This window comes from Pterocles gutturalis, unplaced genomic scaffold (assembly GCF_000699245.1).
Source record: "Pterocles gutturalis isolate BGI_N339 unplaced genomic scaffold, ASM69924v1 scaffold2819, whole genome shotgun sequence".
Classification (NCBI taxonomy): domain Eukaryota; kingdom Metazoa; phylum Chordata; class Aves; order Pterocliformes; family Pteroclidae; genus Pterocles; species Pterocles gutturalis.
The window spans coordinates 20,687-38,792 of record NW_010130327.1 but is presented as its reverse complement, the minus strand read 5'-3'; the positions used below and the strand labels follow the sequence as shown (position 1 = coordinate 38,792).

General features: G+C 43.4%; 1 protein-coding gene across 1 annotated transcript in view; it reads right to left on the bottom strand.

Annotated features, from left to right (window-relative positions):
* The window catches only part of ITPK1 (inositol-tetrakisphosphate 1-kinase), a gene marked incomplete at its 5' end in the record, with an annotated part of 15,880 nt that extends 15,384 nt beyond the window's left edge, over positions 1 to 496 (bottom strand). The window contains one exon of the mRNA XM_010080172.1: positions 398 to 496. Within this exon, the coding sequence (XP_010078474.1) occupies positions 398 to 496 (99 nt within the window). The remainder of the gene's footprint in view (positions 1 to 397) is intronic.
* Positions 497 to 18,106: the final 17,610 nt, after the last annotated feature.

Here is an 18,106-nt window from a genome sequence, read left to right as displayed (position 1 = left end):
AAGAGAGGGGTGGGTAAAAAAAGGGGGCAGTCAGCAAGGCAGTGATTTTTTCAAGAAAAATAATGAATGCAGCTGGCAGGAGAAACTTCTTGCACAAGTTCAGGGCAAGAGGCTAACTTTGTTAGAACTACTAACATTTCCCAGGAATGCATGTTTACTGTAGTGAGGTGTTTAAAGTAAGGAACATCAATAAAAGGCAAAGTAAAAGCTGACAGGGAGGGGTTTTGCTCCACATTCCAAGCAGACTGCTTCAGAACATTTGTTTCAGGAAGGTTTTAACATCCCTGACACTCTGGCAATGAAACTCACAGTCCTACAGTGTTTGCTACATCTTGTGGGGTGGATGTGCAGTATTCAGAACCTACTAGAAGCACCAAGGAAAAGCCCATGTACATACTGAATGGGAATGCCAGTCCATTCTTCTCTATAAGCTGCAAGGTATCTTCTCCACAGGCACTTGTCAGCTCCATAAAGGGTGGTGAACAGATTCTCTCATCTGCAAGACAAAAAAAGATTTAAATTGAGATGAGGGGTTTAGCTTCTCAACTGGATCGTTACCAGCTGTTTTCACACTAACTGCTTCTTGATAGTCAGCTTTACTTCAACAGTTGATATTAAAACAGCAGAAAGACTATCAGCCAGGCCTAAATTTGGGTTTCTGGAAACATTTCAGAAGACGAAAGGCCCAATTTTCAGATAATTTAATGGAAATACAGCCTGTATTTTCACAGTTAGGCAGCAAAAACAATCATCCACTTTGGAATATGTAGCTGCACAAGACTTAGCTAGTGAGGTGAAAAGCAATTGGCATCTTAGCTCTTAACACTATGCCTTCAAGCATAATTTTCTAAACCATTTTATAAAAACCTGAATGGTCAGCAAGTATGGCTGGAGTAGGCAGTCTCACAAAACCATCATTATTGTAGGGCCCCTCAGGTGGCAGATTCCAGTTTGGATTCATTTCAGACAAGGTGCCAGCTGTGTCCCACATCCCACTGTCCACTGAGACCGCTCTGCCATGAAAGCTGTGCTCATTTGTTCTGGCAAAGCCAGTCAGAGCACTGCTGAGACACTGAGACACCTTGGCAAGACTGCTCAGTTAAAGAGCAAAAAACACGGGAAACCACAGTGAAATTCAACAGAGTAGGTCTGCTCCAGGGTGTTTCTGCTGATGTGCTTGTTCATATGAGGTTGCAGGAAGGCTGGAGTCAAAACCCAGCCCTGTTAGGGACTCAGTATGTTGTATTGCTCTAGGATTCACGTTCTGTTCACTGTAGAACACTGATTCCTCTAGGAATGCAGCACAAAAGTGAGAAAGCACTGTAAGACTTAAAGTACTTGAGCACAAATATCCGCTGCTCAAGACGGCTGGCTTGTAATTTCAAGTGCAAAGAGAACTCTGGCTTCAGTCATGGCTCTGAGACAGGTCAGTGAGCCCACAGACTTTCAGACAAAAGCTGTGGACACATTGACAAAGTCAAAGCAAGAACATCCCCCTAAGTAAGAGCAACCATCCAACTTAACTCCTCAGTGAGCACAGTCTTAAAAATACTGCCTCCATGGAGTCTTAGCTATGGCCAGGTTAACTTTGGAGTCGCAAAAAAGTTATCACTTGAGTTAACTGCACAGTACTGAACTGCAATTCAAAACAGGTCTGACCAAACTCATGTCTAGGACTTATTTCAAGAGAAACAGTGGGACATCTTCCTCCAAGAAGCAACTGTAAACCAGCAAAAATGATGAGAGCAACTGTATCTGGCAAACTCAAGTCACAGATTTACATCAACCAGCAACCTGTCTTGAAAAGTAAGCAAAACGTGACTCTTATTACAATTCACATCTTAAGTACAGAGAATCCAAACAGGTGGAGGCTATGCTGTACAGATGGTGCAGAAACTGAAAAGTACATATAAACTAAACTAAAACTGCAGCAAAACTAACCACATACTCTGAGAAAGCCATGCACCCAGAAACCACTTCATAAGCATCACTGATTAACGCTTTTCACTTCAAGTCTACATTTATGCATGTTCCCTCACACAAAAGAGACAATTGAATCACTGAAAATTAGAGAAGTAAAACTCTGTATTTTGATATACATATCTCAATACATGTTTCAGTGCTCTGAGGATATATAAGAACCCTGGCCATCAGCAATATTGTTGCTACGAGAAGTCTTCTGGAAAAAAAAAAAAAAGACGACTACTTTCATAGATCCTAAAAGGAGCAGAAAGATTGATGCTTTGAGGTCAGCCTCTACGAAGCTAAACAAAACATCCCAGACTTCAAAGCTTTCAGTTTGCTGCAACAAAAACAGAGAGCGGCATCCAAAAGTGACAGGTACTGTAATATTTACAAGCCTTTGACAGAGAGAAAGTTCCTTAGTTGGATGAATTTAAGGAATCAGATTTAGTTTACAGATACTTGGGAACAACTTTGGCTTGGCAGCTCTCCCACCCATATGCTGAAGGTTCACGAATAACTTTTCCTTCAGAGTGCGGATGCAGAGGGATGTACGGTTCCATCTCACTTCCCTCCATTGCTCTCCCATGTAATAGGAACAGGAGGCAGGGAGGATTTTGCTGATTACATGACACTTGCATGGGGAGATGAAGGAAGAGGCAAACTAATTTCTTTGACTGTGCTTAGAAAAGACCACCTGGATCAACAAAAACTAGCAGAGAAGACTCTCAGCATCTCAAAGCGCTCCTGCTGACTTTGCACAGCACTGGCATTTTCTCCACCAATTCTAGTCCACTGAAGCTTCTGAAATAGACCATTAATTCACAGCTAGACCTGAGGACAAAAAAACCTTTGCTCAACCCAAGATTTCAGTACGGCCTACAACTACAAAGCTGCTGTTCTGAGGTTAACTGCACAGAGTGCAATTCTGGAGTTAGCTGTAGGTTTAAAAAGCCCTCCAGCTGCCAGTGATGATCCTCTCCTCCTTCCCAGCGTGGCAAACACATGCTGAAGCTTTCTCTCATCACCAACCTCCTGCTATCAGAGTGACAGCAGTCTCAGGACACCTACTCTGCACTGAGGTCCAGGACAGATCTAATTCAATGGCTGAGGGTCAATCTCAGTGCTGTTTTACATCAGCATGGAACTACACCATACAATCCACAAAGTGCAAACGAACACCCAGTGGTACACTGAACCCTCCCCTCTCCTCCTGCCAAGGTAAGCTGCTTTAGCAGGATTGTACTGAGCTGGGGTCAGGCACTGGACCCTTGGCCACTGTCACTGCTTCTTCACAAACCAGTGGTGACCAGTCACCATGGGAAACCATTGACTAAAGGGACAACAATAAATATGCAAACAAATAAACGTAATAGTCTAGAGGTGAGAATGGGCGATATGAGTCTGGTTCTCACCACTGACACTACAGGCTAACCCTCCAGTCTAAAACCAAGCAATATTTTCATTCGTATCAGAGAGCCTTAGTGAGGAGGAAGCACTTTTATAAAAGCAGTCTGAGAACTACTAAAGTATGAGGCCACAGCTATGGCATGCCTCCCACGGAGCTGCATTAGCCATGCACCGCTAGCATAAGTGACTCCGTATACGGGTCAGGAGACAGAGCTGATACAACACTGAACCTGTGCAAGGAGCTCACGCTGCTGCTCTTCTACCATCAAAACTCAGCTCCGAGCTGTGCCTTGGGATGCCACTGACTGGAAGACTTCTTCTAAAAGAGCAAGTTTGGAGAAGACTCTGCCTCATCTTCCATCCTTGGCTATATATAAGTCCCCTTAGCTCCCAAGAGATTAGCACAAATGCAATTTCTATGTTTTCCACTTTGGATCTGAAACTAAAACTCAGGCACTTCCTCCCTGCCTTTGGGTTACATACACTGAATCCCATGGTAAACAGTTAACCATAATCATTAATGCTATCTTTATGGAGCCTTTGCTGAATGCAGGAAAAATCTCTCCATAAGTCAAAGGACTGTTGTGATATAAGGGACCATACGTTTTCACAGGGCACACTTAGAGAGTGGTATTTCTTTCTTTTTCCGAAGCCTGGTGGTCTCTCAGAGACCTGCTTTTGAAATACAGTCAGGACTCCAGGGTGGACCATGTCAGGTCCAGAACTGCCAACTTAAGAACAACAAGGAAAGACACCCCACATCAGGAGAGGGTTCAGCTCTCACTTCACATGAGTACCAAAAGTATCTGTAGCATTTTTGTTGTTAGAAACAACACATCATAATTAAATATAAAAGTCAAAACGTTGCCACTGTGTTCCTCCTCTGTCTTTGTCCTCATTTTTATCGTATGCCTTGGCACAAACTTTGTGGTGTCTGCTTTTTATATTTTCCTAATTTATTTACTCTTGATTCTTCAAGATTATCTGATCTCGTAGGGAGCTCTCTCTCTCCTTTTTTACTTTCTGCTTTTTTTCTCACCCCCATCCCCATTTCATCTCTATACCTGTCTTTTTTTCAACAGTAATTTCTTTTCTTCCATTGCTACCTACACCTTTTCCCTCCATCACCTTTGAATTGAGATCACAGCTGGGATCACACCCACTGCAAGCCCAGGGGAAGTGGGGAACCTTTGAAGACAGCAGGGAAGCTGGCACTCATGGGTCGCGGGTGACAGGCAGCAATAGCCTCCCTCCACACAACATCGCAGCAGGCGCCTCTGGCACATCCGGGGTGAGCTGTGTCAGAGCACTGCTCCATTCCCGTGGAGCAGACACGTTATTATGAAAGTGGAAAACATGACTGATAAAGGCCGGTTTACACGATGACTAACACAGCTAACCAACAAGAGAGACGTCAAAGAGTACTCAACTCAGACCAGGGTGTCGGTGCCAAGGAGGGGATTATTCTGGATGAAGTTCAACAATAGTGACAGGAGCAATGGGAGGTGAAGATGGGGAAGGTGCAGACTAAATACTGGCTGGGGAAAAAAGTTTTCTGTCAGTGAGAATTGGCGGAAATCTTTATACTTGGGACTTGCTTTAGTAAGAGATGTGGAGCAGTGCTCCTCTGTCCAGGGTCTGTGCACCACTGGTGGCCTGCAGACAGACTGCCGAACAGTTACAGGATACCCAAACCCCCAAAAGGAAGAAGGCACGAGAAACCCAACACTAAACACACCCATACAGCAGGTAGGCAAAACCGATACAGGAAAAATAAGAGTAATACACGGCTATTCCCAACTGAACCAAATTTTACGTGATAGTAAATGTAAATAATTGTGCCAATGCTGTACAAGACAGCCCCCCGATGGTTTTCAGTGAGGGCAGGGGGTCCTTGCACTGTAAGAGGTGCTGACACAGAGGGCAGCTGAGGATCACTGCAGGAAAAAAATAAACCACAAGAACAGATGAACCATAAAATAGTTTCTTATTCAGATTCCTTTGGTCCTTATGATTTTGGAGAGATAAGACGACAAAGGACCTTCTTCTCTGTTTTTCTTTCGTTCTTTCTAAACGAAACAGAAGACAACAGAAGCACCAAAAGAGGGGCATGGTGAGGAGAAAAGAAAGGTGAAAGAAGCTGGTACAGTGAATTTCTGAAACAGGTGGAGGGAAGATGCATCTTGCCAAAGGAGCACAAGAGGAGGCCTGGAGTCCCTTGGGTGTGCAACAGACTTGGTCCAAAGCGCTTGAGTGTGGGATCCCCTAATTCTGCTTAGCAATTACAAATGGAGCACAGCTTGTGCTTGAGTTGCTCTCTGTGGCTGGAAGGGCTGCCAGGAGTATTTCTGAAGAAACGGTGCAGGACCTCCATATCCCACAATGCTCTATGCAGAGCAATGACAAAGCTGCTCCTAAAAAGTGCCAGTCTCTGCTGTAAATACACATTAAGATAGGGAGAAACATCTGTGTCAAAATCAGGACCGGCTCAGGTCAGTCATCATCCAACACTCATGGAGCAAATGTTAAGCCTCAAGCTATCTGAAAGATTTACAGCAGACCGTGTCAAAGTCTAAACGTCCTACTTCGTTGAGAAAAGCCACTTTTTAACAGAATAGTTTGCTCTGTGATTTGCAAACGCTTAAGCCCCTTTTAAAAATAAATACATTTTCAGTAAACTGCTTCCACCAGCTTGCGCTGCTGCACTCTGCTCCTGGGGGGATAGAGAGGACGCACAACCAGGGCAACGTCTGTTTCTCTTAATACAATAAGGGGAGGAAATCTGAACTTCCAGCTCACCCTTGCCTCCTAAGTTCATTTTCAAGCAAATAACAACCAACCACACATACAAGCTGGCAGGTTCTTTTTTTAGCATGCAGCTGAACCTTATCTTGAAGGTATCTTAATTTAAATCACTACATGACTAGGGTTTTTTGCCTTTCAAATCTCTTTAAATCTCTTTGGACTGGCACTTCTGATAAGGTCAAAAGGTGGTACACCAAGGAGTGAGCCAAGCTAACCCAACCCACAACTTCACAGCAGCCCAATCTCTACCATCTGGAACTACCCCTTCCTCGCTTCTTCCTCTAGTAGACAATTTTTCAGCTGAAGCTTCATAAACCCCTCAACTTTATTCATAAAACCCACAACTTTACAGAGTGGTCAATCAGGTTTATTCTAGCATTTGTGAGCTGTACTAAAAATACTCTCAAGTTGTTTTCCCATCCCCTCAGGTATGTGCGTGCATGAGGAATACTGGCAGAACAGACTTAGTTCAAACTTATGTCTATCTGTACTCATCACTGAAAAATCAACCTGTAACTGAACACCCATGTGTTTGCATTTTACTTTTAAGTCTGTGGGGGGAAAATTCCAGTTCTTATGATAAAGCAGCAGTATTTTGTGAGCATTTGGCAGCATATTCCAAAGACACAAGAGGGCAGACCAGGCTCAGCTCTGCAGGCACAATTTTAACCTTACCCTGGGGCTTGACATACAAGGAACTGTATGCTGACTATGGTGCGCTAAATGGAACATCTGCAGAGTGACAGCCTTCAATTCTAATAAAATAGTGATTTTGAAGCATCTGGGCACCAAGTGAGGAAAGCCCATGATTGAAATAGATAAAAAGCTGTCATTTCCAGGCAATTTAGGAGTGCCAGTTATGGTTTTTGAAGATGATGAATTCAGCTTCGATTGGAGAGAAATTATAAAAGACAGAGAAGAAATAAAGGTAAAAGTCAAACTACAGCCAACCTGACTGAGTTTTTTGCCCAAGCTGAACTGTTCTTCAGAGATAACCACTTCACAAAGCTACGGTCTGTACAGGACCTTCCCTTACCTTTTAGACCTAGACTTTCATCTTATGCCTGCTTTCCTCAGCAAGCAGGATACTCCTTTCTGATTCCCAAGAAAGGAATTCACCTCATCTCTTGGGTGCTCTGGTTGAAAGAGGCAAGTTTTGCAAACAAGCATTCAGCTTACTTGCAGTGATGGACCCTCACGGGTACCTGGCAGTAGAGGAGTATAGCTACAGACATGCCTTCAGTTAAAACAGACCTGTAGTGAAAACACGTTCATTGACATAGCCTGATAAAGTGAGCTCACAGAAACATAACAAGTTAAGAGATGAAAGATGATCTCATTCAGCAGACAGAGTAACGGCTAGGAGATCTGCGCCCATCATCAAATAGCCTCATTTTTCAGTAGGTAAGAGCAGTTACCCACCACTTTGCAAATGCAAGGGACAGGAAGCTTTGCAGTTGAATTTAAGAAAAACAAGCACAACTCCTCCCCAGTCTCCCCCTCCCCTTCCCCACAATTATTAAAAAGCATGGCTTTAGGTGTCTGAAAAATGCAGCATTTAGCTATGTCTATATACTTACTGTACACAAAAACTAAAGCAAAAATTGAAGCCTATTTCCTGCAGTTAAATAGGATTATGCAAGAGAGTGGACTGCCTACCAACTTCAATTCATCTTCCTCCACTCTTTTTCAGATTTCTCAGTATCATCACATGCAAAGGCTCCTAAGGAGGCACTCTGGCACACCTGACCACAGAAAAAGGAGGCAAATGGACCAACTTTCCAGAAGAAGGAAAAGAAACCTTTTAGCGCTTCTTGCACCCTGTGTAAAGAAGAATCTTAAGTAAAACTCTCTGATAAGTAACGACAAAGGGTGCTAGAACTGCTTTTGTTGAAACAGTAACATTTATTCCTTAGAGCACTGAAGCTGTATCAAAACTTGGGGAATCATTTTACAGGCTGGAGTGTTTCCAGCATTACAGGAAGAATGAAAGCCATTTTCTTCATTAAGGAAAAAAATGAAAGGGATTGCTTGGCAAGTTCAAAGAATTTATCTGCATTTTTACCCCAAAAATGTTCCACTCAGAACCCTGGCATTGAAAGTAGTGATTTCTGTGAAACCACAAAGGTATTTCCAGAAGAGAGAGTATGCAAAATCTGCTCTGTGTGTCTGCCCTATATTAAAATGCAAATGTCAGGTTCAGGGTGAATACCTGAACCCCAATTAAAGCCAACTCAACTGTCTCTAAACAGTAATTTGTATCTACTGTTTCATATGCTTACCCACATATGTTGGAATGATAGCATTGCGATTCTGAAGCAAGGGAAGTCTTCAATTTTAGTACTCTTACCAACGTGGACTACCCTAGTACGCAGAATGATAAATGAGGCTTAAAACCACGAGCCAGCGTCCAAATATGACTCCTTCCTCTGAAATACGAAAGGTATCTCATGGTCCAAATACATCTTATTTCATACTTCCTCTCCCAAATACTGAGCAATGAAAATACTTAGACTAGTATAAAACACTTTTCAAACTAAATTCCCATCTGCAAACTACACACCTCCAGGACAGGAGCTGGCGGGGTGCTGGGTTTGCGTCCCTCTGGCCTAGACGGTGGGTGAGAGAAACAGACAGTGGTCTGCACTCCCCTGTATAAACACACACAGCTTGAAAATAGCCAGGGAGCACCAGATTTGCTGCAAATATATTGTCATACACTGTGTGCTGGAGCTTGAAGGAAAGGTGTGAGCACAAGGGCCCCCATGTGCTTGAACAGACAAAGAGACAATGTAGCACCAAGGTTCCTCATAGCCAACTGATGTACACGAGAAATTCACAGCCAGCAGAGCACCAGTCTGCTCCATGCAACAGGGTGCTAATCACACCCAGGAATCTAAGGGGAGTCTTGAAGGTTGCATGCTGAACACCTTACTGATTGTATCTGCATGTAACTCTACTGACTTAAGTGAGTTACCTCCTCTTGGATGAAGAATCAGTCTCTCTGTCTTACACAGAGTCCATTGTCTAATAAAAAAGAAAAACACCAGAGAGTGTATTTATGGCAGGGGCCACGATGACAGACATGACACAGGCAGCTTTTTCTCGCCCATGACAAGAGTTCATCTGCAGACATTTCAGTACCCAGAAGAGTAGAGTTCACTGAAGCTCTTTATAGCTCTTGTCTAAGAGCCTATATGGCCCTTAACCAGATCAGTTTAATGAGCTTTTGGAAGCTAAATCCTGGGAGAGACTACACAACACACGTCCCACGCTTTCAGTAAATACCACTTCCAATCTATACGCGCTGTGTCAAAGGCAAAGCAGCAGCCCACAAGGAGTGCAAAACAGTTACAAGATTCCCTCCAAGGTAGACAGGCATCTCAGGGACATGCTGGAAGGGACTCTGGCCGTACCAGCTGATGCCCAGATCAAGCCTCCATTGCACAGCAAGACTCCTGCAGCAGCTGTGTCAGCAGCTGTGCCAGCTTGAGCCAAGGAAGAAGAGGGCTTTTGGCTCCTGTTCCAGATCATGTCACCAACAACAAGGGAAACATGAATAACTACCTGCCTTTTATTATTATACCAACCTACACGTATGTGACCACAAAGTAAAGTTCAAGAGATTACATGCAGATCTATAAGCCACACCAAGATCTTGGGATAACACTGAAGAACAGGAGAGGCATATCGCTGCTGCTGCACCGCTGAGCAGGGCTGACAGCAAGCCCTGTGGCTGAGCATCTCCAGTCAGCTATGTTGTGGGTCCACTTCTGTGCTGTGAGCTCAAAACGATTTTCCAGAGATTTGGTGACTGTTGGTTTCATTTGAGTTTCATTATGTAAAGCAGCTTCCCAGAATACTATACAATAGCAATCCATTTCTTACTGCATCACAGATGAAACATAAGAACATGCTATTTCAACAACAAGAGTGGAAAGAACTGTCTAGTCTGAAACAAATATGTTTAAACGAAGATAAAGAAACCTCAGCAGAGACTTAAATATCAGCTCAAAAAACACTTGCAAATGATCATCGGTCCCAAGTTTACACCTAGCACGTGGGAAACAAGAAGATAATGCCCTGCCTTAATGAAGTCTTTGCACAGGTTAGCAAACTTCTCTAACATATGGGGGACTTTTACCTTCTACACCGCTCACCGTTCAGAGCTTGCACTTTGCGATGTGTAAGGAACAACACCAAATGAAAAGGATTTTTTTAATAAGAAACATTTTGTATTTTCAAAAGAAGATCTTAAAGAAGACCTGCAGGCAATCCTGAAATGCTTTGGAAACAATGTCACTGTGAAACACCGGTTCTGGCCTTGAAGGACTCTGCTCTTGTTTGCAACGGCTTAACTGGAGGATGGCACCCCAGCCAAGGCTGCTGCCCTCTACAGGGACTGATGCAATTTGATTATTTTTCCACAGTGGGGTTGATAGGGTCCACTCCGAAACCAACAAGAAGAAACAACTTCTGAGACAACCAAGATATTTTGAACACTAGAACGAAAAGGAGCAAAGGCCTACCTATGTGGGAAAGCTTTGTCAGTGTATGTGTTTGTTATGTTAGTATAACTATAGCAAAGGAATGCACACACATCACTTTGTTTACATTGGATTAGTTTCTTCCCTTAAAAAGTCTTCAGACAGCCCTGTACATTTTTTTTGATGAATAACTGCAAAACACTCTGGGTAGACATTGCAGGGAACAGCATTCCCACACTGGATCCCAGATGATCAAAACACCGTGCAACACCTGTGAGAAGTTATTGGGAGGCAAGGACCAGCAGTCCTTACCGGCTGCCTTGAAGCCGTATTGCTTTAGGGAGCTGACGCTATTTCTATGCTGCTGATGGGCTGCAAGGAGGAAATCCTGTGCACCAGGATTCTGGCTGGCACCATGATGAAAAGGTAGTGGCTGCTGAATTGGAAGGGGCATGTGTCCAAGCTTGGTATTTCTGTGGAAGCTCCCTGCTAAGATGCCAGCCCTGTAGCAGCATCCAGAACAGAGTAGTTTCTATTTTTATTTTCTCCTGCACTGTGAGGCTGGGTCTTTGGCCTCATCTTTGGTGCAATCGACACCCGAGTCCCTGGTTTGATGCTGGGCATATCAAGCAGCTAGCAGCAGCCAGACGCCTCTTATTGCCTGAAAACCACAATGCTTCAAAGCAGGAAATCCAGTATTTGATCTCCTCCAGTAACAGTTGGGCAGAAGGGAGATGGCAATAAAAGGGCAGCAGGAGGAAGGACAACTCCACTAGAGAGCAGCATTCCTGACTGATACAACAGCACACATGGCAGCACAGGGATTCAGGCACCCTGCAACAGCAACCTCCTGAAGCCCAGAAACCACGTGCCAATGGAAAACCACGACTGAAGCAGGAATTCATCTCACCTAACTCTGGCTAACTTGTGTATGCAAGCTGTGTACCAGCGCAGTCAGTTGAAACAGGCACATCTAGATGGTGACTTACCTTCTATATTCAGTAGTTTAAGATTAATCACTTCTAGACATATCCATCTCTGCCCACTAACTGCAGGGGACCACAGACTCTTAGTACTGAATACACACGCAACTTTTAACTAGATAGTTTCAAGTGCAATGAACTGCCCTTCGCTGTCAGACAATTACCTTCACGAGAACTGTTGCTGCAAAGTAATCTTCCTGTTTTCCTGAAATGTGCATTCCTGTCTGGCAGGGAACAATGCTGACCTATATAGTCTGAATACACAAAGAAATGCACATTATTTTCTGGCTTCAGTTACTACACTGACTCCTAATTCAGGAACCTGCCCCCCCATCTCCTGCCAAAGAAGCACAACAGCAAGTGTGGAGGGATGTCCACAGGCAGAAATGCCCTGAAGCAAAGCCCGGGAAGGACAGAGAGCTTGTGGTTGATTTCTTCAGTTTATATCTAGCAACACTGGCCAGGAAAAATAGTCTCCTAAATCACATTCTCCACTTTGGCAAAGATTAGCTCCCAAATAAACTTACTAGTATAATTTTACTCACTTAGAAGTAAGTGCAAATATTACCCTGGTCCACCTGACTGTACGTGTGTCTCTGGTTTCATCTGGGGCTCCTCAGCACAGACTTGATGCTTCTTATCGAATCATCTCCTTGTAACAACATATTAGCCCCGGATTACACCTCCTGCTCTTGCCTAACTGATTAATTTGGACCCACGCAGTGAGGGGAATCTTTTTTCTGTGTATCTCTTTGTACTGCATTGGTCTGGAGGAGTTGTACCAGACTCTGCCACTACTTCCCATCTGCTGACATAAGGACCAAATGTACTGAGGTATACTTTTTTTTCCATTGGTTTATCCATTTAAGACTTGATACAACAGCTATCTCTGTGCTGCCTAAAAACAAATTAGTCAGGATTTAAGGTGCATGTGAGGTGCTTCCCCTAAAAATTAAAACATTTTAAAAATTGCTATGCTCTCTACACATAACGGCCACTTCGTCATCTATCTCTCCTTTATCCTCTCCCTTTAATGAATGCAGAAAAACATTCACTGCCTAGGCCCTCTCATCCTGGGGGTCCTTTAGTTAAAGGACTGCCTCCAGGTCTTCTCACACATTGCTGGTTGTCGTTTTTATCCACCCCAGAGACCCACCTGCTTTTCTTACTACTCTTCTCAATTAAGTGCATATGAAAAAGCCAAGTAATAGCTCAAGAGAAAGAAGCTTCAAATATCATAAAGGAATTGAAGAAAACTGAGCTACAGCATAGCTGCAGACTGGATCATTAAGACAATGGGTGCTGCAGGGGTGCAGGGAGCTGCAGGGGAAGCCCTTCGAACTCCTGGTCAACTGTCTGCAATTCTCCAGATGTACTGCACCTACACCAAGAAATACAGGGGATTCGGACTCCTAGAAGGCCAGACGAAACCATATCCACCCCTTAGCTATTCAACACAAAGGTGGCTGGGAGCCCTATGACTGTGTAGTGAAATAACAAGGGTTTCCCCTTTCACAACAGCCAGTGACAGGACGCATGACCGTGACTGCGAGATGGAGCCTCTGGAAGATGCCTTGAGCCACACAGACACATCCATTTAGAAACCACCATACTCTGAGGCTCAGAGTGTCTGATCAGTGAAGAGGAAACCTTCCCTTCTGTTCAGTGTCAAGTCACAGTTTTCACTAGATCTTTTCCCAAAGGAAAAGGAACATTCCATGTCTTTAGGAAATGCACTTCTTTGAGAAGTAAATACCTGCAAAGACTTAAAGGTACTTTATTTGCACCTGCTGATGATCTTCCAACCCATTTTTTGGTGGGCAACAATGCTGCAAAAGTATGTCAAAATCCTATGCTCTACATACAATAAGTCCTGCACAAAAGAATTGGAAGTTTACTAACAGGATAAGTAAAATCACAGGTTAAACTCTATTCTTAATTATGTTGTAATCAAAGAAGCATTAAAGACTACCCAACCGGAAGAATGCTGGGTTCATACCATACCAGTTGTAGGATCTGAACTCTGCTGTGTAGGTGGATTAGAAAGTTATGGAAAGAGCTAAATTCTTGGCTAGTTTTCAAGGAGAGAAACATTGCTAAACTCAACAAGCTAGACAGCTCTCAGCATGACCCATCATGGTTTGTATAAAACAACTTTGATTTAGTAGACATGCTATTTCCTTTTTGTCTGATCTATTTAATGACCTTTTTCCAGGCTTTGGGAATCTGGGTACTCATTTTCTTTTTAACAGACTGAAAATGCTGTAGCAAAGTCAGGGCAACAGCAGACATTCAGAGACATAGCATTTCCAAAACGTGGAACATGTCCGTAGGTCTGGGAAAGCTAAATACTTCAAGGGCAATTAGATTTCTGAGACATGCAGTCATGTTTTTCAGTCAAAACTTTATTAATCTGCTTCCCAGTAGATGAAAAGAATTAGTGTGTATTTGCAAGAATTAAGAAAAAAAAAAAACACAGAGTAAATATTAAGATTAAACTTTTCAACTAGCTAAAATGCAGACAAAAGAATGCTAATAGAAAATCCAGGCTTCTGTCACTGATGTACATTTCATTTATACAAACTTTTTCAAATACACAAAGTTCCACATGTGTCAAAGATTCGTACAGCATCCCTGGGCTATCCAATGGGGCTTTCATTTTACTGCCAGGGAAGATGAAGCAGACCCTCGGGTGAACTGTCCAAAGCAACGATGGGTTTCAGCAGCAGGCTCCAGCTCAGGATGTACCAGCAATTCTCCCTATCTCTCATACAAAAAGATCTCTCAACTGGAGATCCTTCCCTTTTTACAAATGCAGTGCTCATCACCACTCCATTTTTACAGACAGTGAAAACAAGAGACAAAACCCTAGAAGGACTCCCCAAAAGACAGACAGTGGACAGGGGTGGAAAACTTCATCTTTTGTGCCTGACTCTGTCTGGCCCAAACCAGTTCCTGGGTCTGTTCTGAGTCACCATCCACTAGCAACACGACAGCTGAATGACGTTTGTCAAGGCATTTAAATACAGAAAAAGGAAACAAATACTGAAGTAAAAAAGTGCAGTGGAAAAGTTTATAAAACTATGATCAGCACGTGGAGTATGAGTATTTTAGTTTATTCCAAGAATGCAGAATGTGATCCTAAATAACATCAGGATTTGCAAAGATACATAACAGAGACACATGGTTCGAGCTTCATATGAGATTTCCTCATGCGTCTGGAAGCTCAAATCCTTGTCCATTTGTTTGGTTGTAACTTTATGTTCTTGAATTGTTGTGATTACTAGAGATTTCTTTTTTGGCCTTTGTGCCCCCGGATGATTTAATGTAATTTTAACTGTGCCACTAGCACTGCGTAGGTATCCAAACGAGCTCGGTTCTGTAGAGCCTCTCAAACACAAGGATCTGCACATCAGCACTCAAAGCACTTCAGGAACAAGGCGGACACGTGCTGTACAAACACACCAGTTCTCTGGAGGGGGGAGCCTGTTCTTCCTGACTTGAACTCATATTTAGAGAAGACAAGATTTTGCAAACACAGGACTAGTGAGATCATAGATTTGTCCTGACAAGAAGATTTTAGTTTTCTTTCCGCTTCCCTGAGGCCAGCACTGGCGCCATTTATTAGCAGAAACCCGAGCGCCATGTGTTAAGCAGCAGAGTACACACAGCTTTTGTGGGTAATTTCTATCTCTTCATGTTACCAGAGAAAAGGGCATCAGAAGACATTAGGCCACTGCAGATTGAGTGCAGTAAAATTCAGCACTGTGATACAAAGCAGGTACGATGTACCTTCTGTTTCACAGGGAACAGCCTTCAAAACCTGACCTCAGCAGCCTCTCCCCAAGATGCAATGTGGAGGATGCTGCTGCTGCTGCTGCTTCTCAGTGTTGCCGAGTGCAGCCCAGCAAGAACGGGAAAGCACTCAGGAAGGAATGCTGTGTATGCCAAACAAGGACACAGTAGCACCCTACCGGGACACCAACTCAGGCAGTACCAGCATTTGTTTTGTTCCAGTAAGCCTGACTATTAGTCACATTTATGCACTGACTGCAGAAGCCAAATGCTGTCATTAGACATGAGACTTGTACAGGCAATTCCAGAAACTCATTCATCCCGTGCCAAAATGCAATATGCTGCCAGTTACAGAGGGGGATTCTCACTGCAAGTGAAGCGGTGAGATTTTGTTTCCAGAAATGAACCAGGAGTCAGAAGCAACACAGGACCTGAAAACATGCAGGAACGTACCACGTCTCAGTATGGCAATGCACTTGTCCTTGGGAAACCCTTAGTTTTAGCACAAGAGGAGGAAATGCCCTGAGCACTCCTCATGTCTCCACAGGAAGAGGAATCAATTGTACTGCTGAACTGAGAAAGTAGAAAAAAACCAAAAATCTGTGTTCAGAACTTGAGAATCGCAGCAGGTGCCAATATTTTCCACTCTTCAGGCATGTAACATCAACATTTCAAGCTTCTCCATCAAGTGTTTAATAACAGTCTCCTTAGGTTCCTTAGGAATTGTCTGCACAGCATATAGGAGTATAGGAGAGTACAAAGACAGGAAACTGTCAGGAGATTTGGCGTTTTACTAAAAGGGGAAGCAGAGAACATGCCAAGTTTCTTCTGGAAAAAAAGAAAAAATGATCGCACGTTGGGTTGTGCTGCAAAGGACACAGTTGCAGCGCTGACTGTGACTAGGCTATCACAGCTTTTGAAAGTGCCAGGGAGCCACAACCAAGATGACAGGTACCAATAAAGAGCACATAGCAGTAAGCCTACCTCGCTCATGCAAAAATCTGTCACTACTGCTACTTGATTTTGCAGAACACTTTCATACCAATGCACAGAGGAGGGAGACATCCTGTGTAATTTGTTCATCTGAGAGCAACAGTTCAGGCTTCCAGGTAGGAACTGGCAGTTAACGAACAGAGGGGAGATGAAGTTTAACAGACTCACACCCTGCTGCTTCTTCTAAATGAGAGACTGAGGACATGATCCTGGTTCAGAGCACTTCATCCAGTCATTACTGGACTTCTGGGGCTGCACCAACTAAATGCAGCCTTTAGAGACAAACTCCTTTATTTCCTTCTGTTAGTCCTGTTTGGGGCAGAAGAACACAGGCTTTATACTCCAGCAGACTCACAGAAGGTAAGTATTAGCTCCAAGACTCACCGATGAGGAAATCACAAAACCAGGAAGGCCCCCTCCTTCCCAGCAAGTCCTTGTCTTTCACCTGCATTTTTCTTGTGTGAGGCTGTGGAAGAAGACAAGCACCCACCCACAGTTCAGGAGAGGACAGGACACTTGTGACATTCACACTTACTTCAGCCATAAGCTACCCATGACAGTACAGCAGTTAGCACGTGGATGTGCCACTGGAACAACCAGTGGGAAATCAATGCAACCACCTCGCCGGAGGAGTCGAGGGCTTCAGCTTCCTGTAATGTCAGGACTCAATCCTACTGCAAAGGAAAGCAGAGGTAGGCTGCTTCCTAGATGGATGCAACCCCATGGCCACAAAAGGCAAACAAAGTGAGATCCTGAGGAGGATGGCACTGCCATGGCTTCTGCTGGCTAAAAAAAAGCAGAAGAGATGTCTAAGCCAGGGCATGCTCAGGGCACAGAGATGATTTCTCAGCATCTTTTGAAACTGTAAATCTTCTACACTATGTGCATTATTCCATTCATATTCTTCCCCTCAAGACTGAGCTAGATGCTTACTTGAATTTGGTTTTAATCTGCAGGATGACCCCTGCTCTGTATACCATGAAACAGTAATTATGCTCATTTTGACAACGGTTATTGGTCTGTAATCAAAATGAATACCCAGTCCTCAATGCCTGTTTCTTAAGCCTGCCCAAGTAAGAGAATATTCTATAAATATATCCCTGTCAGCCAGCCAATACACTCACGCTATTTTCCATAATACTGGTATACTGTTATAGCTCCTCCCCTATAAATATGTTGCAGAAGAAATTAATTTTCTCTATGAAAGGCAAATAGTAGGATAGATGTTCATGTAGCATAGTGAAAAATGAAGCACTGTAAACACATCATTGCCAACTGGGCAATTATAGCTTCTTTACTTTCAACAGTTTGAGTTAGCTATGAACGAAGTTACCACCCTTTCCATTCCCCCTTCTGTTTATCCAGGAAATCCCAGAGAAGTCTCAGAGCCCACATTTAATAATGTATCTTTCTAAAAACCAACTTAAGATTTTTAAAAGATTTTCATTTATTATAGGTCATGATCATTTCCACATGGCCCTGTACTCATTTTACTTCAGGATCCCTCAAAAAAATACCCAAGGAATTTAATTTAATTTTATTTTTAACCTTTGCATCCCATTTCCAAAGCACTTATATTCTACAGCATGAGTCTAGTCATTATGTTCAGCCTTACATAAGCTGACAAAATACAGGGTTAAACTGCAGTCAGACAAATTTCAGACTGCTGCT